The 27,352-nt window shown below is 42.8% G+C and overlaps 1 protein-coding gene and 1 non-coding gene across 2 annotated transcripts in view; one reads left to right on the forward strand and one right to left on the reverse strand.

Annotated features, from left to right (window-relative positions):
- Acsf2 (acyl-CoA synthetase family member 2) overlaps window positions 1-27,352 on the forward strand; it is a 74,805-nt gene that overhangs the window by 34,028 nt on the left and 13,425 nt on the right. The window contains exons 2-3 of the mRNA XM_047543795.1: window positions 4,887-5,113; window positions 27,097-27,292. Coding sequence (XP_047399751.1) covers window positions 4,887-5,113; window positions 27,097-27,292 — 423 coding nt within the window. The remainder of the gene's footprint in view (window positions 1-4,886; window positions 5,114-27,096; window positions 27,293-27,352) is intronic.
- On the reverse strand, window positions 20,083-20,155 carry Trnaa-ugc (transfer RNA alanine (anticodon UGC)). Its single transcript has one exon. It is a non-coding gene; the product is annotated as a tRNA-Ala (tRNA).

The following is a 27,352-nucleotide window of genomic DNA, read 5'->3' on the forward strand; positions in this document are numbered from 1 at the left end:
TTCCATGTCCCTTTCTAAAACCTCTGGGATTACCGGTGTGAGCCACACCAGATGTCTTTCACAGGCAAGCTCGAATTGGTCACTGCAGGGGACCCAGACCCTTGCAAGGCAGATAGATAACTCCAACAACTAGAGAGCTACAGCCCGAACTCAGGCGAATCGCTGGGGCCTCCAAAATGTTATGTCAAGATTGCAATAAATCACCAAGTCAATCTCAATGCAGGATATGGAAACATTTATTCACCAGCTGGTGGGTCCCTGGTGGGTCAGAGGGCAGGCTGCAAGTCTGCACTTTCCAACCCCCTCCAGGAGTTAGAGTAAATCTTTTATAGTTCAAAACCACAAGCGAAGTATGTCAGTACATCGATCATAAGTGATTGTTGCTATGATTCAAAAATATAAACAAAAATCATGAGATCCAAAGTCATAAACAGAAGGGGAAGTGGGTCAAAATGAAGCTAGTTGAATACAATTTAAAGAATGCTTACTAACAACTAGACAAACATTCTTTGACATTCTATGTGGTTAGGGTACCTGGCACAAGTACAGTGTATAAGAATTGCCATTTTGTGTTGCCAAACATGCTATGCTAAGCAACCTTTGGTGGGTACAGAGGTGGGATTTTCCCATGGCAGAAGCATTTCTTACATGACATGGGGTCTCAGGGTAAAATGGAGTCTGTTTGGTCATTGCCCATATAGTCTGGTTCATAACAAAGAGAGAATCAAAGGAAACAGATAAATAAATAAATAAATAAATAAATAAATATATATATTATATGAAGTAAGATTTTTTAAATATTAAAAATAAAAATAAAAGAATACAAAACCAAAATATATGAATCAAATAACCTAGTTCACCAAAAACTAATCCATTTAAAATAACATGCTAGAGATTAGAAGGAAAAAAAAATAGGAAACTGTATAAATGTCCATGTACCATTAAGGTCACAATTAAACAGCAAAAAACAATTAAAAAAGAAAAAGAAAAAAAAATCTTGATGAAAAGTTAAAGAATTCTTTCTGTTGGAGTTCAAAGTATTCTCAGTTTCTCTTCTCAGCAGTGTGATGCTCCACCCTCTGGGTTGCTGGAGCGAGAGAGGTAGTCCCATAGTTGGAGTTCCTGGAAGCAGGTTTAGGCTTAGGCGGGCTCCAGGCTCTTTGCTGAATGCTAATTGGAGATTTTAAATCAGCACACCTCCAGTGCCCAGTATTGCTGGTCCATGCTGGAAGACTTTACCCTAGGGATCTCCCCTGGGTTTAATTCATGTGATGGGGGAGCCAATGCTTAGTCCCCTACATCACCTGCAGACCCCATGTTTCCTGGTCTTGGATTCACTCTCCAAACAATTTCTCCTGCCCCACCCCCCTGTCCCCACACCCCTGCCAGGCCAGATGTGTCTCTCCCAGCCTGGCCAGCAAGCAGTTGGATAGTCAGATTCCAGGGAGAGGGTAGAACCAGGTGGGTTTCCATGACCAGTTTTCCCGTAAACCTCTCTCCATGTCTGATTTTCTTCTGGTCACCTAAGCACACTCTATGTCGTGCGGCACGTGTGTACTGGGCCTGTATCTTGAGCCAAACCTGAGTTTGCCAGAATTGGCTTTCTCAGTTGCTGGTCCCTAGAGCCCCAGCTACAAAATGGTTCCTTCCTTTATCCTCCGCAAACCCACCTGGAGAGATTGCGGCTTCTTTCCCCACACATCTTGCCGCAAGTCCTTCAGATTTGTTGGGCAATGTCCTTGGTCTCTAAATGCTGCTTACCCAGACATGCCCTGGGCCTCCAAAAAATGAAGGTTCCTTTAATTCCCTCCACTATGCTCACAGAAGGACCCCTCTGGCTGTGCCACTGGGGATTTTTCCCCTTATTTTATTATATCCAACCTCCTGTGTCCCTGGTCTGCTTTGAATGTCCAATTTTAAGTTCCAGTAAAGTACACCACCCGCCTCTTTTTTTTGTTCACCCACCTTGCAGAGAAGCTGCCTGTCTGCTTTCTTGGTTTCATGGCATGGAGCAGCCAGGAATGTGACCTCCTCTATTCCGTCATCTTGGATCTCCTATTTATTATTTTGATACAGTGTCTAGCTAAGTTGCTGAGTCTGGTCTCAAACTCTTGATCCTTCTGCCTCAGCCTCCTGAGTAGCTTGGATTACAGGCATGCACTACCATTCCTCGCTTGTTGTTTTTTAATAGTAGTTATCCTAATGGGTATAATGTGGTATCTTGTGGTTTTGATTTTTTTCCTTACTAATTAGTGATATTGAGTACCTTCATGTACTTATTGGTTATCTGTATATCTTCTTTGGAGAAATGTCTGTTTAAGTTCATTTGACCTATTCTAACCTATTTAATCTTCTCTTGCTACTTACCTCTAAACATTTTCCTAGGCTGCCATTTTTTTGATTTTCTGTTTGAGAAAAGAATTAGTCTATCCTGATATAGCCTCCTAACACAGTTTTGTTGTTGTCGTTATTATTAATATTACTATTATTTTGGCACTGGTGACTGAACCCAGGGGTACTTTACCATTGAACTACAACTCCGGTCCTTTTTATGTTTTATTTTTATTTTATTTTTAAAAAATAAAATATTTTAAAAAATAAAAATATTTTTAGTTGTAGATGGACACAGTACCTTTATTTCATTTATTTATTTTTTCGTGGTGCTGAGGATCAAACCCAATGCCTCACAAGTGCTAGGCAAGTGTTCTACCACTGAACTACAACCCCAGCCCTGTTTTTTTATTTTGAGACAGGTCTTGCTAAGTTGCTGAAGTTCTCACTACGTTGCTAAGGCTGGCCTCAAACTTGCAATCCTCCTGCCTCAGCCTCCTGAGTTGCTAGGATTACAGGTGTTGGTCACTGTGCCCATCTATCATCATTATTTTTGTACATAATAGCATGCCCCTTTATTTTATGCACTATCATCTATAGACAAGATCTCTTGACGCCTCATTTTATAATGTAAGCAATTGTGCTTTCACCACCCCCCTTTACCTTTCAACTACTGTCAGGTATAACTTCTAAGATTAATAACAATATATTCTGTTCCCTAACAGTGGTTAAGATTTCTGGACTTTATTCATTTGTTCATTTAATAATTTTTTAAAAAATCAATAAATGGTGTTTATATGATGAACTGGTTTTTGAAGCAGAGAAGGGAAGGATATTGGAAAATGGGAAGGAATTGGGGTTTTCTTGGGGTAACCAGTGGCATGAGCAAAATCCCAGGGACCATAAACTGTGCAAGTCCTGTGTTGCATCTGGCAGACACACTTAGCTAAGACATAAAGACCCCCAGGGAGCAAGAGGGTCTGAGTTGGTATAGGAGGTTGGAGGGCCTGAATGGTCTCCACCCTGCTCCCTACTTCCAGGAGAGCCCAGTGTCTGGAAGCTCAGGATGGAGCTCAGTTCAAGACGGAGCTCCTCCCTTGCCCCGGCACAGACCTTTAAACTAGCAAGGGAGAGCAAGGGCCTGTGGGACCAATATCTACCCCTCACTTCATAGGGAAAATGATTTACTTGGAGCAGGGCAATGATTTACCCAGGGTCACCCAGCAGCCAGTGGCAGAGAAGCCAGGCAGGACTGGGAGCCTGGATGTGGGATACGTGCCAGCACTCCACATTCCCTGGATCCCGCTATCAGGGACAACCAGTTTCTGGTTAGGAAGACATGTTTGTAAGTCCAGCTCCTCAACATCTCTCTGATCCTTTGATTAGCTGCCCCGATCCCATACAATGTAAAATGTAGGGTCCATCCTCACAAGTCAGTTTTCCAAGGGGATTTGAAGTCACTCTGAGTATCATAAAGAGGAACAGCTGAGTGACCTCCGTTGAGCCAAAGCTCAAAGGTTCCTCAGGCCAGGCTCCACTCTCAGGGACAGCTTCTACCTGGCCTGGTTTACTTCATGACCTCCAAGTCAGGAGAGGAAAGGTCACCTGCCATGACCTTTCTCCCTTTACTCTTCCCTTCCTCCTCTGGAGGAAGAGTCAAGGACAGTTCACGACCTAGAAGATATATAAACTGTGCCAAATTTTGATACCCAGTGCCACCTTTTCCCGTCAGGCCCAGATATGGACCCTTTCTCTGAATTCTGCAGCTCTGATCCAGTCTTTCTACCCTTTCCACACCTCTGGACCTCAGAGGACCAGGAGAAGGTGCAGGGGACAGAGTGAGGAGGCTCCAGCTGAGCCTCCCGCCTGGGTGCTTTCCATTCAAGTCTCAGGGAGACTCAGAGAATTGAGTTTTAGGCCCTAAGTTAGGACAGGAAGATGGCAGATAGGATACACATGTCCCACCGGGCAGTGCACTGTCCTCTAGCCCTACTCGGTGGCGGGGGAGGCGTCAAGGCAGAGACATAGGGGGAGAGTGTGAGATGGGGGCACTGGCTGAGGCCGATGCCTGGCCTCCCCCGGGACTTGACCCCGCGCCTGCCGGCACAGAGGATTCTTTCGCGGCACTCTTTGTCCCGGCGCCTCCCGCCTGCCTCGGGCTCTCTGTTCCAGCTGGCAGGTCTCGGGGCACTCGGCGTCGCCTCCTTTAGCCTCTGGCCCGCCACCCGCAGTGGGTTCCCACGTTGCCCGCGCGCTAAACGGGGTGCAGGGGACTGATCAGCCTTGACCTTGCCATCTGGCTCAGCACTGAGGCACCGCTGTCTTCCCCTTTATAAACTTAACAGACTTCTCGGTCCCCTACGCCCGGGCCCCTGATGGTTGGGAGGGGCCGGTCTTGGGCTGCAGCCAGGCCTTCAGAGGGAAACCAGGGCAATTCTTGGAGGGTGGGCCCAGAGGGCCACGGTCCGAGGCGAAGGTGGCCCTGGGCGCAGAGTCGCCACCTCCCGCCTCGCCTCGCTCCGCCCCGCCGGGACCCAGTCCTCCGCACCCCATAGGCAGAGGCGACCCTCCCGCCTCCTAGCCCGTTCCGCGCTCGCCCCGCCTCGGCTCACTTTAAAAGTTTCCTCGGGCCCGGACTCGCAGCGAAGCGAGCCGAGGCTGTCTATGCCGGGATGCTGCGCCTCGGGAGACTGTGTGCCGCCAGCCTGGGGCTGCAGGGGCCCCGGGCCGTCCTCTCTCGGGGTTGGAGGGAAGCGAAGTGGCAGCACGTCCGTCCGCTCAGGTACCCGCCCCGGGGAAGAGAGGGGGCTGGGCAGTACCCCGGAAAGGAACTTGGGGGATCCTGCAGAGCTTCGCTGGGGACCCATCCCACTTGCTGGGAGGCCCGTGGCTGGGCCGCCTCTGGATGGTCCTCACTGGCACTCCCACCCCGTTCTCTAGCACCGAGGCAACAGGAAAAAACTGGCCAGGCCCGGGACTAGGGCCGCCGAGGCTACAGTGGTCCTGCCTTGAGTCTGATCTAGTCCACGACTGTAGATTCTTCCCTTTATGGCCCAGGAGTGTGGGTCTTTAGCAGTCTACCCTGAGGGGCAGGGGCAAGGACCAAGGCACGACTGCCTCTGAACTGCAACTCCCTGGGAATAAACTTGGGGATCATCCTCTGTGCAGCCCCTCCCCCCACTCAGGCCACTGAACTCAGCAGTCTCCCCTGTCCTCATCAGCTGCTGGCAAACACTGTCCTCTATTCCTTGCCATCTACTTCTGGGCCTGTTCTCTTCCATCCTCAGTGCAAAGGGTTGGGGACTGGCAGGTGGAGGGTGTAAGTAAAGCTGATTGGGAAGACCCCATGAGGCTGCAAGAGGGAGGCCTTGGTTAGGTGGAGCTGGCTCTCCCAGGACATTAGTGGTGGTATTACCTTCATCACCCAGCAGGGGGAAGGCCAGGGTTCTGCCTGCCCTGCCACCCCTCTGGGCAGGGTGCTAAATCTGTGATCAGGGCACCATGTTTCCACATCATCTGGGCTGTGGGCCTGAATGTGGAAGAAGCCTAACAGGACTGGGTCGCCAACAAGTAGATTTGGTATTTTAAAAAAAAAAAAAAAAAAAGTGGCTAGAGGGGTTCAAGGGAGATGCACATTCCTTTTAGGCCAGTAGGCCAGAACTCTTAGGATCACAATTTTTTTTTTTTTTTTTAACTTACTGGTGTTCCTAAAAGCCTGAAAACACAGGATACTTTAACATCACTCTGTTTCATTTTGTGAGAAAACCCAGGGGATCCAGTCCTGCCAACAGATGGGACCTGGCAGGAGAGAGCTGGGTTCTCTTCCATCTGTGTCCCTCCTTCCCTCCCTCCCAGTGCCCTCCTAGCTAGCTCAGCCCTCCCCCACCCGCAGCCTCCAAGCCTCAGTTTGAACTCCTGTGTGCCCCTCTCAGGCCAGAGGACTCTGAAAGTTACTCCCCAAAATGTATGATGCTAAATCAGGTTCATAGGCTCCTAGGGCCACACAGCAATATTCTTGACCTTTGACATTTTCCTGTGTTAAACAAAGCTAGTCACTTTCCTGCCCCAGGCCTCTGATCTCTGAAAGAGGGGGACACCAGGACTTAGAGATATTGTCTCTGTGTCAGGAAGAGATATTTATGTAGGGAGATAAGATTTCCTGAGTGTTTGGTCTAACTGTTTTCATTCCTTCCATTCCCCCTCTCTTGTGCTCTTACCCAGGGATGGTTTTGTCTGATTTCTTCCTTACTTTTCTGTTCAGAAGCCTCAGCTGTCTCAGACATTCCACAGGCATTCCTGAAAACACACACTGTGTCCAGCACCTAGTAGGTGCTGTGGGTATGGAAGCCTTAGAACTCAGTTTCTAAGTCTTCTAGGATCTTGTAGTCCATCGAGTTAAAAAAGCAGTCCGTTGAATTAAAAAAAAAAAAAAAGAAAGAAAAGAAAAGAGAGAGAGAGATCAAGATGATTCCTGTGTAGCGCTCCAGGTACCATGGTGTGGAAGCTTCTGGACTTCTACCCTCCGCTCTTTCTGATGTGGTCACATGTAGTTTCTTTTCTGCTGCCCAGCACACGAGGTCTGTGACTTCAGGTCACTGGGGTTGCCTGACAGGAAAGAGCAATAGCTTTGAAGCCAGACCATCTTGAGTGACAGGCCTGGCTCCTCCACTTCTGGGTCATGTTTCCTAACCTCTGAACCCGGGTTAGTTTGTTGCTAAATCACTTGCTGGTTTGTTGAGTATATGGGCAGAAACTTGCTTTGGGTTCAGCCTTTCCTTTGAGGCAGGGCTCATTCTAGAAAGCTAAGCTCTACAAGTTGTATGCACCTTAGCATTTCCATCATGTGACAGTGTTTTGACAGTGTCTACCCCTGTCTGACACCTGGGCTCTCTTCCCCTGGGGCTCTGTACCAGTGTGTCTCAAGGGGAAACCTGAAGCATTGATGCCTCCTGAATCCAACTGTTTCAGGCCTTCCAAAATGTCCCCTGTATTTTTTGTTTGTTTGGTTGGTTGGTTGATTGGTTTTGGTGCTGGGGATCAAACTGAGGGCTTCATACATGCTAGGCAGAAACTCCATGACTGAGCTACACCCCAGCCTCATCCCCTTTCTTTTTGAGGGAGTTTGCTGGACCCAAATAACAACTTCCTATGTCCTATATACTTTCTCTACATATCCCAAAGACACACACACCATTTGAGATGCTGAGAATGGATACCGCCACCAATAGACTAGCTCGTTCAAGAGCTTTATTGTAACCCTTCCTTCCTACGCAGGAAGTCTTTGTAGTCTGCGTCTTTCATAGGCTGTAGATTCCCTCAGGAGGGTTATGTTGGGCGGTGATCATAGGGCTTTATGATATAATTACATACAGTAAATTATACTATAGTTCACTAAATTTTAATTGTCTTTGTTTTCTGTTGGCCCTAACTGAATACTACAACCTGAGCAGTGTATAAAGAATAGAGGTTCACTTTGCTCACAGTTCTGGAGTCTGGGAAGTACGAGAGTATGGAGTCATATTGGCTCAGCATTTGGTGAAGGTCTTCCCACTGGTTGGGACATAGCAGAAAGCATCACATGATGAGATGGGGAAGACAAGCCAGGGAGAGTTTTTTGTTTTGTTTGTAGTACTGGGGATCAAAGCTAGGTCCTCAAACATGTGAGGCAAGTGCTCTACCACTAAGCTATTTCCCTGCCTGTTTTATTTTTGAGACAGTGTCTCACTAAGTTGCCTGGACTGGCTTTGAACTTGTGATCCTCCAGCCTCTGCACATGCGCAATTACACCTGGTTTTGAGATGTTAATTGATGATATATTTTCTTTTTCTTTTTTTTTTTTTTTTTTTTTTGCGGTACTGGGGATTGAACCCAGGGCCTTGTGCTTGCGAGGCAAACACTCTACCAACTGACCTATAGCCCCAGCCCGCTAATTGATGATATATTTTCTTTAACTTAATGTGGCTAACATGTTATTTCAATGTGTAGTCAATCTTTTAAAAATTGTCAGTGAGATACTTTGTTTTCTCATAATGTGTTCTAAACAGGATGTGCATCTAATATATATGGCATATCTTAATTCCAACTAGCCACATCTTAAGTGTTCCATAGCCACATGTAACTAGAGCACCATATAGAGCATATAGCTCTAGAAATTTCTCTTCTGCCCCTTTCAAGTTAATTTTTTTTTTTTAACCAAAGGCAACCACTGTTCTGATTTCTGTCTCCTTAGATTAATTTTGCCTGTTCTTGATGCTAGAATATATACTTTTGTCTGGCTTCTTTGACTTAAAAACCAAGGGGAGTTTTGACTAATTAAGTTGACAAAAATGCATAAAAGTGAGATAATATATTAAACAGCTCAGTGTTTCAGAATTCCTTATGTATTCTTATCCCTTGTCAAATATGTTGTAGTTGGCAAATATTTTTTCTTACTCTGTAGCTTGTTTTTTTTTTTTTTTTTTTTTGCTCTTAATACACTTCTTTGAACAGCAAACTTTTAAAATTTTGATGAAGTCCAGCTTATTAGTTTTTCCTCTTATGTATCATTCATTTGATGTCAGGTCCAAGAATTTTAATTCCCTGTTCATTTTAAGTTATCATCATTATCATTATTTTTATTACTATTTTATGTAGGTTATAAGACTTGATCAAAGTTCATTTTTTTTACTGAGAACCTTTTCTTTTCTCCCCACCTCACCCAGTACTGGGGATTGAACCCAGGGGTGCTCTATTACTGAGCTACATCCCCAGCCCTTTTTATTTTCTATTTTGAGAGAGGGTCTGGCTAAGTTGCTTAGAGCCTCACTAGGTTGCTGAGGCTGGTCTTGAACTTGTGATCCTCCTATCGCAACCTCCCAAATTACTGGAATTATAACATAGGCCATTGTGCCCAGCTATGCCTTTTTTTAAAAATTGATGCCTAATAATTACACAGGATAGTGTGTTTCATTGTGGCAAATTCATACATGCACATACCACACTTTGATTAGTTTACCTCCTCCCTTTACCCTCCCCCCCCCGTCCCCGCCCTCCCTCTGGCCCTCTTCTTCTACCCTACTGATCTATTTTCATAAGATCCCTTTCCCCCTTTTTTCTCGCTAGCTTCCACATATAAGATATATGAGAGAAAACACAATCCTCAACTTTCTGAGTCTGGCTTATTTCACTTAACATAATGCTCTCCAGTTCACTTGCTTTTCTGAAAATGATGTAATTTGGTTCTTCTTCATGGCTGAATAAAACTCCATTGTGGCTGGGTGTGGTGGCTCACGCCTGTAATCCCAGCAATTTAGGAGGCTGAGGCAAGAGGATCACAAGTTCAAGGCCAGCCTCAGCAACTTAGTGAGATCCTGTATCAAAATAAAAATAAAAAGGACTGGAGGTGGGGGTGAGAGGAGAGGAGGGAGAGGGAAGTGCTGGGGAATGATATTGGCCCATTTATGTTATTATATTGTTTGCATGTATGAATATGTAACAACAAATCCTACTAGTACGTACAATAATGCACCAATAAAAAAATGTGGAGAAAAGAAAAAGGACTGTGAAAAAAGAAAAAGGACAAAAGAACAAGCAACCCTGGGTTCGATTCCCAGTGGCGATTTAAAATAAAAACGAAAGAATTCCATCATGTCTATTGTTTTCTTTGTCCATTCATCTGTTGATGGACACCTAGGCTGGTTCCATCACTTGGCCAGTGTGCATTATGTTGCTGTGAGCATGGGTGTGTATGTATCTCTATTGTATGCTGACTTTAGTTCTTTGGGGTAAATACTGAGGAGTGGTATCACTGGATCATATGGTGTTTCCATTCCTAGTCTTTTTTTTTTTTTGCGGTGCTGGGGATTGAACCCAGGGCTTTGTGCTTGCAAGGCGAGCACTCTACCAACTGAGCTATCTCCCCAGCCCCAATTCCTAGTCTTATAAGGAAAGTCCACACTTATTTGTATGCTTGATGATTGTTATTCTTTTTTTTTTTTTTTTCTGTGGTGCCGGGGATTGAACCCAGGGCCTTGTGCTTGCAAGCACTCTACAAACTGAGCTATATCCCCAACCCCCATGATCGTCATTCTAACTGGAGTGAGATGAAATCTCAACCTAGTTTTAATTTTGCATTCCCCTGTTGGCTAAAGACATTGAACAGTTTTTTGACCATTTGTATTTCTTTTGAGAAGTGTCTGTTTAGTTCATTTGCCCATTTATTGAATTGGGTTAGTATTTTATTTTATTTTTTTTTGGTGTTGAGTTTTTTAATATTCTTTATATATTCTGGGTATTAATCCTCTCTTGGAAGAAGAGCTGGCAAAGATTTTCTCTGATTCTGTAGGTTCTCTCCTCACACTATTCATTGTTTCCTTTGAGGTTAAGAACCTTTTTAGTTTCATGCCATCCCATTTATTGGTTCTCAGTATTATTTATGAGCAAGGAGTCCTATGAAGGACATTGCTGCCTATGTCTTTGTGTGTGTGTGTGTGTGTGTGCCAGGGATTGAACCCAAGGTACATCCCCAGCCCTTTTTATTTTTTATTTTGAGACAATGTCTCACTAAGTTGCTCAAGGCCTCTCTTAAATTGCCAAGTCTAACTTTGAACTCGCCATCATCCTGTCTCAGCCTCCTGAGCCACTGGGACTACAGGCCTGCGCCACCACACCTGGCGGTTGTTGCCTATGTCTATTTGTATTTTCCCTATATTCTCTTCTAGCAGTTGCAAAGTTTCTGGTCCTTTTCCAAGGTCTTTGATCCATTTTGAATTAATTTCTGTGCAGGGTGAGAAATAGGAATCTATTTTTAATCTTTTACCTATGGATATCAAGTTTTCCTAACACATTTGCTTAAAAAGACTCTTCTCCAACATAAGCTTTTGGCACCTTTGTCAAGAATCAGATGATTATAGCTGTGTAGGTTTGTCTCTGTCTTCTATTCTGTTCCATTGGTCTATGTGACTATTTTTACGCCAATACTAAGCTGTTTTGGAACTATGGCTCTGTAGTGTAATTTGAAGTTGGGTATTGTGATGCCTCCAACTTTATTCTTTTTACTCAAAATTGCTTTGGTTTTCTGGGCCTTTTGTTCTTCCATATAAATTTTAAGATTTTTTCTCTAGTTTTGAGAATACCATTGGTATTTTGCTAAGGATTGCATTGAAGCTGTAGATCTCTTTTAGTAGTATGACATTTTAACAATATTAATTCTGCCTATCCACATACATGAGAGATCTTCTGGTATCTTCTTTAATTTCTTTTTTCAGTGTTTTATAATTTTCCTTGTAGAGTTTTTCATCTCTTTGGTGAGATTTACTTCTTTTGAAGCTATCATGAAAGGAATTGTTTTTCTGATTTCTTTCTCAGCAGATTTTTTATAGAAAAAAAGTGGTGGACAGAAAAGCTGGTTTTGTTTGTTTGTTTGTTTGTTTGTTGTTGTTTTTAAATGTTGATTTTGTATCCCGCTACTTTGCTGAAGGTATTTATCAGCTCTAGAAGTTCCCTGGTGGAACTTTTAAGACCTTCTAAGTACAGGATCATGTCATTTGCAAACAGGGACAATCTGATTTCTTTCTTTCCTATTTGTAGCCCTTTCCTTGCCTTCTCTTGCCTAATTATTCTGGCAAAAGTTTCAAGCACTATATTGAATTGGAGTGGAGAGAATGGGCATCCTTATCTTGTTCCTGATTTAGAAGAAATGCTTTCAGTCTTTCTCCATTCAGTAGACTATTAGCTTTGGTTTTGTCATATAAAACCTTTATGATGTTAAGGTAAATTTCTTTTGTCCATAGTTTATTCAGGGCTTTTATCATGAATAGGTGTTAAATTTCATCAAAGGTTTTTTCAGCATATATTTCAGCATATATCGTGTGATTTTTGTCCTTGATTCTGTTTAAGTGGTGTATAACATTTATTGATTCATGTATGTTGAACCATCCTTGCATCCCCGAAATGAAACTAACTTGATCATGATGTACAATATTTTTAATGTGATGTTAAATATTATTTGCTAATATTTTATTATGCATTTCTTTTTTTCCTTGCAAAATTGGCAGTTGAGTCAGGTGTGGTGGCGCATGCCTATAATCCCAGCGGCTCAGGAGGCTGAGGCAGGAGGATTGGGAGTTTAAAGCCAGCCTCAGCAAATTTAGCGAGATACTTAGTAACTCAGCAAGAACCTGTCTCTAAATAAAATATAATGAAGGGCAGGGGGTGTTACTCAGTGGTTAGGCACCCCTGGATTCAATCCTCAGTACCAAAAAAAACTGGGGATTGGACTCAGGAGTGTTTTACCACTGAGCTGCATCTCCCAGCCCTTTGCATTTATGTGGCTTATTGTTAAGCACCCCAGGTTCAATTTCTGGTACAGAAATAAAATAAATAAATAAATAAATAAATAAATAAATAAATAAATAAATAAAAAAAAAAAACACACACACACACACATATATATAATATCTGTTAAGTGCACTTGATCTATAGTATGATTTAATTTGATAGTATCTTTGTTGACTTTATGTCTGGATGACCTATCTGTTAGTGAGAGACAGGTATTGAAATCACCCAGTATCATTGTATTGGGCCTATCTGAGCCTTTATGATGAATACTATTTGTTTATGTAATTGGGTACAGTGACATTTGGGGCAAAAATGGTTACTATTGTTGTATCTTGTTGGATTGTTCCCTTTACCAATATGTAGTGATTTTCTTTATCTTGTCTAACTTATTTTGACTTGAAGTCTGCTTTGTTGGGTATGAGAGTAGCTACTCCTGCTTGTTTTGGGATTATATTTGCATGAAATAATCATTTCCCATCCTTTCACTTTTAATCTGTGGGTGTCTTTGCCTTTGAGATGTGTTTCTTGCAGGCAATGTATCATTGGGTCTTGTTTTAAAATCCAATCTGCCAGTTTATGTCTTTTACTTAGAACAATGAGTATATTTACATTCAGTGTGATTATAGAGGTGTATACTATCTCCTGTCATTTTGATTTACTTCTAATAATTGTTTTGATTCTAATTCTCATTTGCTTATCCAGTTTTCTAATGACACTTATTCTTTTTTGAGCACTATTGGCTAATTTTATCTTCTTCAGTTTGTAGGAGTTCTTTAAGTATCTTCTGCAATGCTGGCTTAATAGTCATGGATTCTTTAGTCTCTACTTATCTCGGAATGTTTTTATTTCTTCATTGAAGATATAGCACTCTGGATATAGCACTCTTGGTTTGTAGTTATTTTCTTTCAGGGCTTGAAACATGTCATTCCAACCCCTCATATCTGATGTTCTTTTGATTGATTTTCTACTAAATGTGACCTGGCATCTCTCTCTTCTGACTTTTAAAATTCTTTCTTTGATCTTGTACTTTTCTCATTTTAATTATAAGGTGTTGTGGAGAGGCTCTGGTCTTATCTATTTGGGGTTCTAAATGGATCCAGTATCTGAATACTCATTTCATTCCCCAAGTTTGGAAAATTCTCTTCTATTATTTCTCTGAATAAGCTATCAATGTCATTAGCCAGTATCTCTGCTCCTTCCTCAATGACTGTTAACCTTACATTTGGTCTCTTAATTTTGTTCCAGAGTTCTTGCATATTCTAATCACAATTTCTTATTTTTCTTTAATATGATTTGATTGTTCAAGGCTGGCCACCTTGTCTTCAAGCTCCAAGATTTTGTCTCCCACTTGATCTGATCTAGTCAAGAGACTTTCAACTGAATTTGTCATTTGATTTATTCAACTTCTCATTTCCAAGATTTTTTTTTGAGAATCTCTATCTCTTTACTGAAGTGCTCTTTGGTATCCTTTATTTTCTCCTTTAGTTCATTCCTTAGATCTTCTTTTAATTCATTGATCATTTTAACAATCAACTTTTAAAACTGACTTGTTTCTTAAAATTTTCAAAGGTTCTATGTTGTTTAGCCATCTGTTTTGATGGATTCCCCTTATTATGTAAGTAGATATCTCTTTACACTCTTCCCTGAACTGGGGGTATATCTGAGAATGAAAACCTCCAGATTAGCATAATCAAGATAATCAAGATTTCAATACACCTTACTCACTAATAGGTCATCCATTCAAAAAATCAACAGAGATACTACAGAGTTAAACTATACTTCAGATCAGATGGATTTAACAAACAGCTATAGAAAATTTCTTTTTTTGGTGGAGAGTACTGGGAATTGATCCTAGGGGTGTTTGACTACTGAGCCTTTTAATTTTTTTTTTATTTTGAGATAAGGTCTCACTAAGTTGCTTGGGGCTTGGCTAACGCTGGCTTTGAACTTGCAATTCTCTTGCCTCAGCCTCCCAAGTTGCTGAGATTACAGATGTACACCACTGCTCACAGTTTACAAAATATTTCATCAACAACAGCTGAATACATTTTCTTTTCAGCTGTTCATGAAAATTTCTTTAAAATGGATCATATTCTAAGCCACAAAGAAAGTAATAGCAAATATGAAAAAGCTGGAATAATTCCTTGCATCTTATCAGATCATAATGGAATGACATTAAAAATCAACAGCAGGAAGAACTACAGAAACTGTGCAAACACATGGAAGTTGAACTTTCGAATAATGAGTGGGTCATTGAAGAAAGCAGAGGAGATATTTAAAAAACAATCATAAAAAAATCAGTTTTCTCCTTGCTGAGGTTTTAAAAGTGGAGACATTTCTTTCCAGGGTTTCAATTTTATAATCCCCCCAGCTATAAGAATGTTTGTATTCTTCTATTGCTCATTCACAGCTTTGACTCAACCTAGCCAAACTTGTTAGGGGAGTCTGTGTGCTGAGCTCCACCCGCTCCTGGCCTGCCCGCAGGTTTTGGTGGAGTATTTCTTTTGGAGAAGAATTTGCCCTCAATTTGGTTGACTGTGTTTTTGTTTCTGAGTATGGGAACAGGGGCTTCTTACCCACGCTCTCACCTGGGGAGCCTGTGGATCACCCTGGACTGCCCGGTACTCTTTATTCTGAGAGCCTCAGTCCATGCACTGGGCAGAGCTGTATGGAAAGTGCCCAGGCCACTTCAGCAGATCCTTCAGATACTTCTGGGTGTTGGGGAGGTGGCCAGGTCTGCAGTATGACGTGGTGGGTGCAGCTTTCCACTCCATCCCGACCCAACCCAGTTCTACTCTATGTTGCTCTTTCTCCTTAGCACAGATTTCAAACAGCGGTGCTCTTTGCTCGTCTCCATTCTGCAGACCCCTAGACTGGAAGCTGCTGCTCTGGGTCAGTACCTAGAGCTTCCCCTGCGCCCATGTTACCGCCTCACACCTGCGCTCACATCGACACAGGTCGGGTGTCCACCGATCCAGTGGAAAGTAAAGCATTAGTGGGTGCTACCCAGAAAGAGAACAAACCAAGAACAAGACCAACAAAAATAAATAGAGGGACAAAAAAGAAAAGTGAACAATAACTGCGGGGACTTCTAATCTCCCACTCAGAAAGTCCAAACAAAGAATCTCGAAGCTGGGACTGCTTCCTCACTTGTACTAACTCCACTAGGAAGTGCCGGGCCTCTGTCCACGCCTGCTCACTTCACAGTACCTCAACTTTTCCTGTTCAGATTGTGAATTTGCTGGACGGTGGATCCTGCTTTTCTTAAACTCACTGAGAAATTTTCTTTCAGGTCATTGGAGGGTAGGGTCCCCTTTTCACTAGTCACCGCACGCCAGCTGCTACTGCAGTCTATGCCTTTTATTAATTCTCTTCCCTCTAAAACCCAGTATTTCTGGTTTTCCCCTGGTTGCTGGCTCTCTGAGTCGGTTTCCTGTGCTTTCCCACAGTCTTCCTACCTCATCATACTGCAGAACTGCCATTTCAATTCAGTCTCAGAGAGCAGTTACCATGTGGTGGGTTCCTCTAGTCCACCATTTTCAGAACCCTCTAGAGCCTGCCTTTCAACTGCCGTGAGTTCAGAGGTGCACTGGACCATTTTGCTGGAACATAGAGTGTGGTGGATGAGGCTTCCTACAGTATGGCCCATGAACTTCATGGACAGAGTGGGGCTCTTCCTCATTGCCTTAAATGTAGGTCTCCTGTCCTGCCAGGAAGTTACTCAGTCTTTCTAATGTTTTAGATACCCTTCTTAGGATGCCATGAAGCCCCTGGATTTATTTACTTTTTTATTTATTAATTTATTTTAGGAGACAGAGCCTTATTATGTTGCCAAGGCTGGCCTCAAACTCCTGAATTCAAACAATTCTCCTGTCTAAGTCTCCCCAGCAATCCCTTTGTATTTTTCTTCTTAAGGATTTCATATAAGATGTGTACCTATAATGGTGACTCACCAGGCTGAGGCGGGAGGATTGCAAGTTTGTGGCCAGTCTAGGCAACTTAGTGAGACCCTGTTTCAGAAAAAAAAGTGTGTGGTGTATGGTGGGGAGGCTGGAGATGTAGCTTAGTGGTAAAGCACCCCTAAATTCAATTCCTAGTATCCCCCCAAAAAATAAGAAATAAAGAGAATTTCATATAAAAATTTTTTAAAAATTAAAAATTCAAACGGAAAATATTTTAAACACAGTCACATGATAGAATAAGAACACCTGTATACCTGATTCAGAATTAAAATTTAACTGTGCTTGTTTCAACAAATTATAAATAGAAGAAATAAATCATTGCAGATGAAATTAAAGTCCATTTTATATCCTTCCTATGATAAATTTAAATTATGTTGTTTAGGAGCATGTATTAGATTTTTCTTAAAGCTGGGGATTGAACTCGGGCTTCAAGCATGCTCAGTGCTCTCTACCACTGAGCTATACCATAAGGTCCAGTGCTTTTTACTTTTTTTTTTTTTTTTTTGCAGGACTACGGATTGAACCCAGGGGTGCTCTACCATTGAGCTACATCCCCGGCCCTTTATTTTAATTTTTATTTTGATACATGATCTCACTGATTTATCCAGGCTGGCCTCAACTTGCAGTCTTCCTGCTTCAACCTCTCAAGTTGCTGAGATGACAGGCACATGCCATTGTGCCTAGCTGTGTTTTACTTTTAATATGTCCCTGAGTTCATAAACAGTATATTGTATCATTTGGTTTGTAAATTTTACATCTGTTAGGAATGAGCCAGTGTAATACCAATGACTCAGGAAGTTGAGGCAAGAGGATTACAAGTTCAAAGCCAATCTCTGCAACTTATTGAAGCCCTGAGCAATGTAGCAAGATCTTGTCTCAAAATAAAAAAATAAAATGGTCTGGGGATATATATAGCTCAGGAGTTAAGCACCTCAGGGTTCACTCCCCAGTAATAACAAAATTAAAAAAGAATGTAAAAGCACTTATAATCATACCATGTGAGTAATAAGTGCTTTTAATCTGTTTTGTATTCATAAACAATGCACATTATGCTTTATGATTACAGCAAAAAAAAAATTGCATTCTAGTTCCCTTGTGTTTTCACTTAATAGTATGTGCTTTTGAGATCTGTTTATGTTGACACCTGTTGATCTATTTTATTTTACCTGTTTATTCATTTTACCTGTGACATATTCATCCATTGCATGACTCTAGCAGTGGAATTGCTGTGTTGAAGAGTTGACATTTTCAGCTTTTCTAGATATTGCCTGGAGAATTTGTGCTACTGTGACCCCTAGCAGCAACCAAGTTTTGCCACTGTCCCACTTTGTTGCAAATACTTAGTATTGCTGGACTTTGAAGTACTTGCAGTACTGCTCTGGTAGGGGTGAAAGGGTATCTCATTGTGGTTTTAATTTACATTTCCCTGATTTCTAGTGAGATTGGGCATCTTTTGAAATGTTCATTGTTCATGTCTTCTGTGACTATTCTGTTCATATTGTTTGCTCATTTATTGTGTTAGATTGTTTGCCCTTATTGATTTATGTGTTTTTTTAAATGCAGGTTAAATATCAATCCTTTGTCTCTTATATTTAAAATGAAATTCATAAATGCAGGCATTTGCTTGTCTTTTATCCTTGTTGATGGTGTGTGTTTTTCTTAAAACCTGGGGACCAACTTTGTATCAGATACGAGTGAGGGGAAGGGACAAAGTTCAGTGTTAGTCCACGGCTTGGAACCGAACAGGATATTACTTCCAATATCACTTCAAAAGCTTTTTTGTGACTGATGTGACACTTTTCCCAGGGAAGGAGTGGTTGAACTCAGTTTGGAGATGTTCCTGCAGCTCTGTGGGTCCCATACCAGTCTTGCCTATCTCTCCTTCCTCCCGAAGAATTAGGAGGCCTTGTGCAAGGAGCTCAAACCTCTTGCAGGGCAAGGTCCACCCACCAACTGCTGTTCCAAGTTCCAAGTACCTTTCCCAGTAGGTAATATGTACAGGAGGCAAAGCAAACAGTGTCCCCTTAGATCTGTTTGTTTGGGCATTTGCAATCATCCCTACCTTGGGTGACTACTTCAGCACTCATTTCTTTTTCTTTTGTAGTTCTGGGGATTGAACCCAGGACATTTTGCATGCAAGGCAAGCACTCTTACCAACTGAGCTACATCCCCAGCCCTTCAGCGTGCATTTCTAATTGTGATTTCTTTCTGATCCCAACAGAATGATGTACTCCTTTGTGTCCATAGTGACTCCTTGGTCCTGGCTTTTGTTGTCAGCCCTGGGATGTCACAGAGTGTCACAGCTGTCCCACCTGGAGTTCCCTGAACCAGCCAATTTATGTTCTTTGTCTAGATTCTGCAAGGTTGGACCAGGCCTGGGGTATAAGTTTCTCCAATTTGGTCTGATCAGAGGGCTACTTGGGCAGGGTGCAAAGCCATTGTGGATTGTGCCAGAACAGGTGAGCTGGAATCATGAGAACAGAAGAGTGAGCTAAGAAAGGAGGAGCAAAGAGGATGAATCAGATGCCACAGATGAGTCATGGAGAGTTTGGGTTTATTTGAAGACATCAAGAGGTGAGGCCTACTGGGAACAACTGCTAAAGGAATCCTCCCTGGAGAGGCCCTCCACAGACCTGTGGCCCTCACTGGCCTCCAAAGAGGCTGGGAATGGGCTGCAGTAGCACGAGCAATGGACTTAGGAGGGGGTTCAGCAGTACTGGAAATTTCAGACCTCTTGCTTTTCATCTGCAAAGAGATGTGGTCCAGGACTAATAGAAGAATCACAGGAAGCACATGCGGAAGTCCATTTTAAGGCATAAGGCTCTACCAAAATTCATTTTGTATTGTATCAAGGCTTGGAAGCCAGACAGTCCTAGGGTAGGGTCCCAGCTTGACCACTGCCAGCTCCATAGCTTTGGGTGAGGGACAGCATTTCTTTGAGCCTCATTCCCTCATCTGCAGAATTTAGTGCGAATTGAATATTCATTCAGAATTAACAAAAGAATTTGCTACAAATTGCAGGGACTTCGAAGGCTCTCTTTTGAGATCTTTTTAGGCAATTTGCTGGAAACACCAACCTGTAAGTGCTTCTCGATCTGCAACCAGTCTCCCTCTCTGATTCCTAGGAACCAGGGAGGAGGCCAGTCTGGTGAGGGATGCTGAAGCTTGTTTCATAGGCTTCATGGCTCCAGCACTTATTGTCCCCCAAAAGTCTTGTGCCAGTTTACACTTGGGCACATTTCTCTACATCCTTGGGAACATTCTGTATTATCAATCATTCTTGTTTTTATGTTGAGATGAATACCATTTTATTAATCTGTGCTTATTGTCCCCCAAAAGTCTTGTGCCAGTTTACACTTGGGCGCATTTCTCTACATCCTTGCCAACATTCTGTATTATCAATCATTCTTATTTTTATGTTGAGATGAATACCATTTTATTAATCAGGGAACTTTAGACTTTTTTTTTTTTTTGGTGGTGCTGGGGATTGAACCCAGGGCCTTGTGCTTGCAAGGCAAGCACTCTACCAACTGAGCGACACCCCCCAGTCCTAGATTTATTCTTTATTTTTCCTTTTCCCCAGTGCTGGGGATTGAACCCAGGGCCCCCGGCTGGCTCTACAGGGGCTGAGCTACAGCCCCAGCCCCTAGATAGCAGGAGCATCATTACAATCCAGTATTCTATCTTATCCTGGGGTAAACTGCCTTACTGATTGCACAACACCAGCAGGAATACAGGTTGCCAGAATGAACTCTCATTTAGCTAAAGCTACTGATATTATGCCTAGGAGGGTTCTTTGATGAAATATTGGTCATGGAATTTTGAAATTAAACGTAGACTCCTCTAGAAAGACAACAATGTGGTTTGGGCAGAGGATTGCTAATCTGTTCATTTTGGTCTCTAGTAACTTTATGTTTATTACAGTATCAGACAGGCTGAATAATTTCCTCTCTATATCTATATCATAGAGATATAGAGATTTTTGGAATAAGGAATTTTTGGGCCCTGTACAATGCCAGTAATCCCAGCTACTTGGGGGCTAAGGCAGGAAAGATTGCAGGTTGAAGGCCAGCCTCAGCAATTTAGCAAGACCCTGTCTCAAAATAAAAAAATAAAAAGGTAGTGTTCTCAGTGGTAGAGTGCTCCCTGGGTTCAATCCCCAATGCCGGAAAAAAAAAAAAAAAGCTTTGGGGGTTCCATGTCATAATAATCCAGATAACTGGTTAAGGGTTGGATTTGAAATCTCAATGGCTAACAGATAGGTGGGTCTCTCCCCCCAGCCTGCATCCCCTTTCTCTGCAAACAGAGATACACATTTGTTTGAAGCTGAGTTGCAGACATGATATCAACGTTTTTCAACTTCACTCATCTCTTGGGGAACAAATGCCTCTTTGATGTGTTGCTTTGATTTGTGACATGGACAAATTTCCCTCTGCTTAGTGGCCATTTGTCTCCTATCTTCTATGATGTTGCAGCAGATTCAACTGTTTTTGTATTCCGTGTGCATCTCTTGGTCTGTTTTAGTAGAAAACTGTGATCTGATGATGCAGCTGTTTGAATCAACTTTTTTTTTTTTTTTTTTTTTTTGCAGTAACTTGGATGAGTTGTTTAATTTCCCTATCATTTTTTCCCATTTGTAAAACAGGGGTAAAAGCATTGGCTCCCTTGACTACTGAGATGATATGCCTGGGCCGCTTTCCAGAGGAGGAGCTCAGTGTTCTTCTCTCTCATGCTCATGTGCCCTGTAGGCTTGCCCATCTCTGCCTTCCCCTCTGAGAGTGCTTATCTTTTTCATAAAACAGACTCATTACATTCCTGACTTGCCCTTAAAAGTCTCCACAGACATTCTTGGAAATTGTACTGTGAAGCAGATGGTCATCGAGTGGATTCTAGTTTCCTACAGGAGCAATATTCCTGAAAGCAGTCTTGGGCTGCCTTCTGGACCAAAGCCTCGAGTCTAGTAAGCCATATTCTAAATAGTAAGCAATGCATCATGAGCTTCTCTATGCTCCTAACCCTGGAAAATGTACATAGTGTCTGAGATGGGTTGGAGGGAAATAGTCACAGTAAGCCATGAACTGCACAGGGAGTACATAAATTACTTTCTCATTTAATGGAACTCTTCAGAAGGAAAATACTACTACATTAAAAAATGGGATTATTTCTTTTCAACAGCTGGGTTCTGTGGTGCACACCTGTAATCAATCCCAGCAACTCAGGAGGTTGAGGCAGGAAGATTGTAAGTTCAAGGCCAGTCTTAGCACCTTAGTGGGACTCTTTTAAAATAAAAAATAAAAAGGACTGGGGATGTGGCTCAGTGGTAGAGTGCCCCTGGGTTCAACCCCTAGTAACACACACACACACACACACACACACACACACACACACACATACACAGAAAAAAAAAAAAAGAAAGAAAGAAAGAGAAGAAAAGAGAAAACATTTTGATGGATTTACAGAGAAACTCCATATCCTTTAGCTATCACCCCTCTGTCTTCCCATCCTCCCCAGCCATAAATAACCACTTAATCTACTTTCTTTTCTTTTCCTTTTTCTTTTTATGGTAATGGCGATGGAACCCAGGGGGGTACTATACCTCCAGTTACACTCCCAGATATTTTTAATTTTTTGAGATAGAATCTTACTAAATTGCTGAAGCTGGCCTCAAATGTACCATCCTCTTACCTCAGCCTCCTGAGTCCCTGGGATTATATAGGTGTGGTTTAATCTATTTTCTGACTATAGGTTTGTCTGTTCTGGATATTTTATATACATGGAATTATACTGTTTTCTATGGTTAAAACGAGGAGATGATCAGTAAGATTTCACAAATCACATGGTTTATTGCCACACAAATAGATGTTTCCTTTTTAATTCACAATGATTAAAGAGGAGGAGAATAACAAGAACAAATCTCACAGGAAATACACTGATTAGAGGAGGTACCTTAACCATACAATAAGTGAGTTCTAAGTTTACTAGGCTCAAGTGATCGTTCTGCCTCAGCCTCCAGAGTAGCTGGAACTTCGGGTGTGTACTACCACACTCTATATGTATTGGAGTCCAGTAGTTGAGGTCCCAAATGAGGTCTGCTAAAGTGAGACTAAAATTCCCCAGGAAGAAGGGAGTGTACTCCGTGTTCTTATCATGGCAACAAATGTGTAAGTATCTGGGATCATGTCAGAGCTGCGTAACACATGTGGCCTTTGCTTATTGACTTTTTTTTTTTTCACTTAGTGCAATATCGCCAGCGTTCGCCCGTGCATTAAAATGTATCAGTACTTCATTCCCTCTTATGGCCAAATAATACTCAATTGTAGAAATGCATTTGTGGTGTTTTGCTGATCAGTTCGTCTGTTGCTGGGCACTTGGGTAGTTTCCACCTTTGGGCTATTGTAAATAGTGCTGTTATAAATATTTGTGTTTTTATTTTGTCAAAGGAAAATCTTAAAAGTTTAGTTTAAATAGTTCATGGGTTTTTTGTTTGTTTTTGTTTTCAAGTTGGAATCGCACTATGTTGCCCAGGTTGGTCTCAAACTCCTGAGCTCAAGCCTGCCTCAAACTCCTTAGTGGCTGAGACTGCTGGGGCAGGTCACTGTGCCTGGCTAGTTTAAACATCACAATTGGCTTTATTTTCAGTTCTAGAATCCAGCAATGCTATGTTACGTGTGAGGCAAGAGCTTTACTGCTTATTGTACTTGGGAAGTCAACTTGTCAGGAAAATAGGTCTCTTCAAAACTAGCTTTGAAGGAAGGTGGAGGAGGCTTGCTATCTCAAATCTCCATCTTCAGAGAGTTCAAGGATGAGGCCAGCTTTTCTAATAGAAAGGACAGCAAAGTGGGACAAAAGACAGGAAATAGGCATACGCAGATTTAGTTAGCCAGGGAACTGGTCATTTTCAGCTTCCTTGGTCTGACCTCAACCAGGGGAAGTTTTTATTCTCGGGATGAGGAAGTTCAGAAGTTAAATCAGTTTGGAGCTCTGATTTCAAAAGGGGCTCTTTCAAATCCTGCAGAAAAACAAACAAACAAACAAAAACCCACAAGTTATCAGAAAGTTGCCCCTCATTTTGGAGGGAGTCTGTTTCAACTACATCCCATAAAATTTTTTTAAATACTTTTTTTAGATGTTGATAGACCTTTATTTTATTCCTTTATTTACATATGGTGCTGAGAATTGAACCCAGTGCCTCACACATGCTAGGCAAGTGCTTCACCACTGAGCCACAGCCCCAGCCCCATTCCATAAAATTGAGTAAATGTTGCAGTGGACAGGGCTGAAGAGGTTGGGTTTGTAGTTAGAGAAGGGAAAGCAAAAACAAAGAACAAAAAGCAGATTGGTTATTTCAAAGTTATTTTCCTTGTAAACTAAGGACAGGGAGATAGAATTATAGAAAAATAACTGATGGGTTAAGATTAGGTTACTTTAGATTTCCATATTTTGAATAAGTATCATTATCATGCTCATTGAAACTGGCCTGAGGGAAATTTGGCTGTTTTCTCATTTTTTTTCCTGGTTTCTTGAAAGGTCATATAAATGGCTTAGTTTTGTTTGACAATATGGTGCTTCAGCATGGGTGAATCCATTTGGGATTTTCCGTCTGGTCAGTTGGAGCCCAGTGCAGGAGCTGAGTTCAAAACAGTGACCTCATATCAATGTTTATAGCAGCACGATTCACAATAGCTAAGCTATGGAATCAACCTAGGTTCCCTTCAACAGGTGAATGGATAAAGAAAATGTGGTATATATACACAATGGAATATTACTCAGCCTTAAATGGAATTTAAGAATATTACTCAGCCTTAAATGGAATTTAAGAATGGAATTATGGCATTTACCAATAAGTGGATGGATCTGGAGACTTTCATGCTTAGTGAAATAAGCCAATCCCCAAAAACCAAAGGCCTAATGTTCTCTCGGATGTGTGGATACTAACACACAATGGGGTGGGTGTGGGGGATAGAAGTTCATTGGATGAGACAAAGGGAAATGAAGGGAAGGGGGGTGGGATGGGAATAGGAAAGATAGAATGAATTGAACATATCTTTCCTCTGTTCACATATGAATACATGACCAGTGCATCATGTTCAACCATGGAGTATAATGGGAAATTATACTCCTTGTTTATATGATATGTCAAAATATACTCTACTGTCATATATATCTAAAACAAACAAATTTTTAAAAAGGCTGATAAAATAGCCTCTCTGGATGTGGTGTTACATGACTATTATCCCAGCTACTGGGGAGGCTGAGGCAGGAGGATGGCAAGTTTGAGGCTAGACTGGACAACTTGGCAAGACCTTGTCTCAAAATAAGAAATAAAAAGGGCTGGGGGTGTAGCTCAGTGGTCAAGAGCCCCTGGGTTCAATCCCCAATACCTACTGCTCCCTCCCCCCAAATTTCCTTGCTCCTGACTTCTCACTTATAAGATTCGGGCCAACTGTCTTAGGGCAGGGTTGGGTGGAGTTTGTCCCTTACTCCTGGTTTCAGTCCCACTGGCTGTGGAAGGCCTCCTGTTTTGCCATCCCAATCTAAGTAGCTGACGACCTCACCAAGGTTGACTTGGGTTTTGTGAGTTGAGACCGGCTGGGCCTGCTGGTTCTCCTTCTCCCGCTCCTTAAGCTCCCTCCCTCCACACCCCAAAACAAAATGACAGAAAGGAAACCACCAAACTTTTTTGAGGGGGGAGCCTCCCCAAATCTCTTTAAAAACAGAAAGAAAAAAATGGCTGCCTATTTTGCCCCAGGTGACTGAGGTATGGGCAGGGAAGGAGAATCAGTTTGTGCTAGGACTTTTGAAATGACTAAATGACAGGGGTGGTTCCTATGTTTATGAGCAAATTGCATTGATAGGAGTTTCTAGGACTCTTCAAACTTCTTGGAGGAGCCACCTGTTTCAGCCCTCAGCCAGGCCCTACTCTGGTCTGTGTGTTGGAATCAGCTAGTAGAGAAAAATAAATATTTTGTGGAAAAAATATTGAGGTTAGATATTTTCTGCTGGTCAGACAGGGAATAAATTCAAAGTGGAAAGAGCAGGAAGTGCCCCTCCCCACGCCCTCCTCCCTGGATCAGGGGTGGCAGGGCTGGCTGAAAGGGTGAGGCAGTTGTAGTTCCATCGGACTCCCTGCCTGCAGCTGAGTTATTTACCATCCCTGCGGGCATCTGGCTTCTTTGCACTCAGCCTTTTTCCTCGGAGAAGGGAGTTCATGATTCTCACCTGTTTTCCGAAACACATTTCTGTGTATTCAAGCAACCTCGGGCATTTGACATAAAGGAGATTGTAAGGAATCCCACGAAAACCACGCCAGAAGCGGGAAATCACATAAGGGAGTTTATTAAGCAAACTGAGTGTCTCCCTGCAGGGTAAGAGAGAAAATGAGAGGAAAAGAGAAAGGAAAGAGAAAGGGCCCATGCCAGAGAGAGTGGCAAGCGAGGAGGAGAAAGAAAGCAAGTCAGGGGGAGAGAAAAGCAAGAGAGAAAAGATGGCGGTGAAGTTATCTTTAAGAATCCCGCCAGGCTAACAGGGGACCAATAACGGAGAAGGATACTTGCAAGCTGACTGATGAACCAATAGCTAGCTAGGATGTTCACAGATTGACATGTGGTTGGGAGGCGGGGAAAATGGCTGCACCAGAAAGGGCAGGGGAGCAGTTTTGTACATTACATTCCCCCATTTCTGTTTTTATAAGAAAATCTTTTGGAGATGACAGCTTCTTTTTCAGGGACAGTCCATCTGTGGCACCAGCTCCTTCTATCTTGTTGCCCTGTGGTGCCCGAGAGCACCATGTGTTGTTTTCCTGTCACAATTACCTCTGCTTTGCAATGTCATCTGAGAGTGGGAGCCTGAGACCAGGTGCCATTTGGAACACGGGGACTTTCCTCTTCATCTGCAGGGGGCGAGCATCTTGCTGGCATCTGGCCAAGCTGTCAAATAACAGGATCTTTCCAGCCACCTTTCCTGGGGCCACCATCTGCCTCCTAAACCCCTTGCCTATTCCATCTTTGAACTTGAGACCCAGAGGAGAGAAACAATGGCCCATCAAGGAGTCCAGAAGCCCAAGGTCCTGGATTGGCCTCTGGGTCCAAGCATGGACTTCACTGGTTCCTAAGGAAGGACTCCAGGGACTTCTTTATTCTCCGGGAGGCAGCGTGGGGTTGTAGTACAGTCACGCTTCGTTAGATCTCTCTCTGTGTAGGTGGGCTCACTCCCACAGACTTCCCTTGGGCACTTTATTTTTTCCAAGGCAGGCGAGGGAAGACCCCTTATCTCCTACTTAGAAGGACTTTGTCCCCATCCTACTACCTTGGAGTTATGCTTGAGGTTGGGGAAGGGTCACAGGAAGTGTCCGAGGCTTGTAAAAAGATCCAGAGAAAACTCTGTGCTCCAACACATTGTAAGCAACATGACCCCAGCTGGGTGTGCCAGGTCCTTGGTGGCAGGGAGCCAGCTTGGCACAGCCCAGACTATGACCCTCTCCCCACAGCTCCCAAGAAGTGGAACGTACCACCCCTCTGCCTAAAGGGGGCCTCAGCTACATTCGGGGCCACACCAGTTTCCCTCTTATCAACAAGACCGTGGGGCAGTGCCTGGATGCCACAGTACAGAGGTTCCCCGACCGAGAGGCCTTGGTTGTCCTCCATGAAGACATCAGGCTGAACTTTGCCCAGCTCAAGGAAGAGGTGGGTCCTGACCTTGAACCTTCAAAGGGGGCAGGTGCCAGTCCCCAGGCTGCCTTGACT

The sequence above is a fragment of the Sciurus carolinensis genome, chromosome 3 (genome assembly GCF_902686445.1).
Source record: "Sciurus carolinensis chromosome 3, mSciCar1.2, whole genome shotgun sequence".
In the NCBI taxonomy this organism is placed as follows: Eukaryota; Metazoa; Chordata; class Mammalia; order Rodentia; family Sciuridae; genus Sciurus; species Sciurus carolinensis.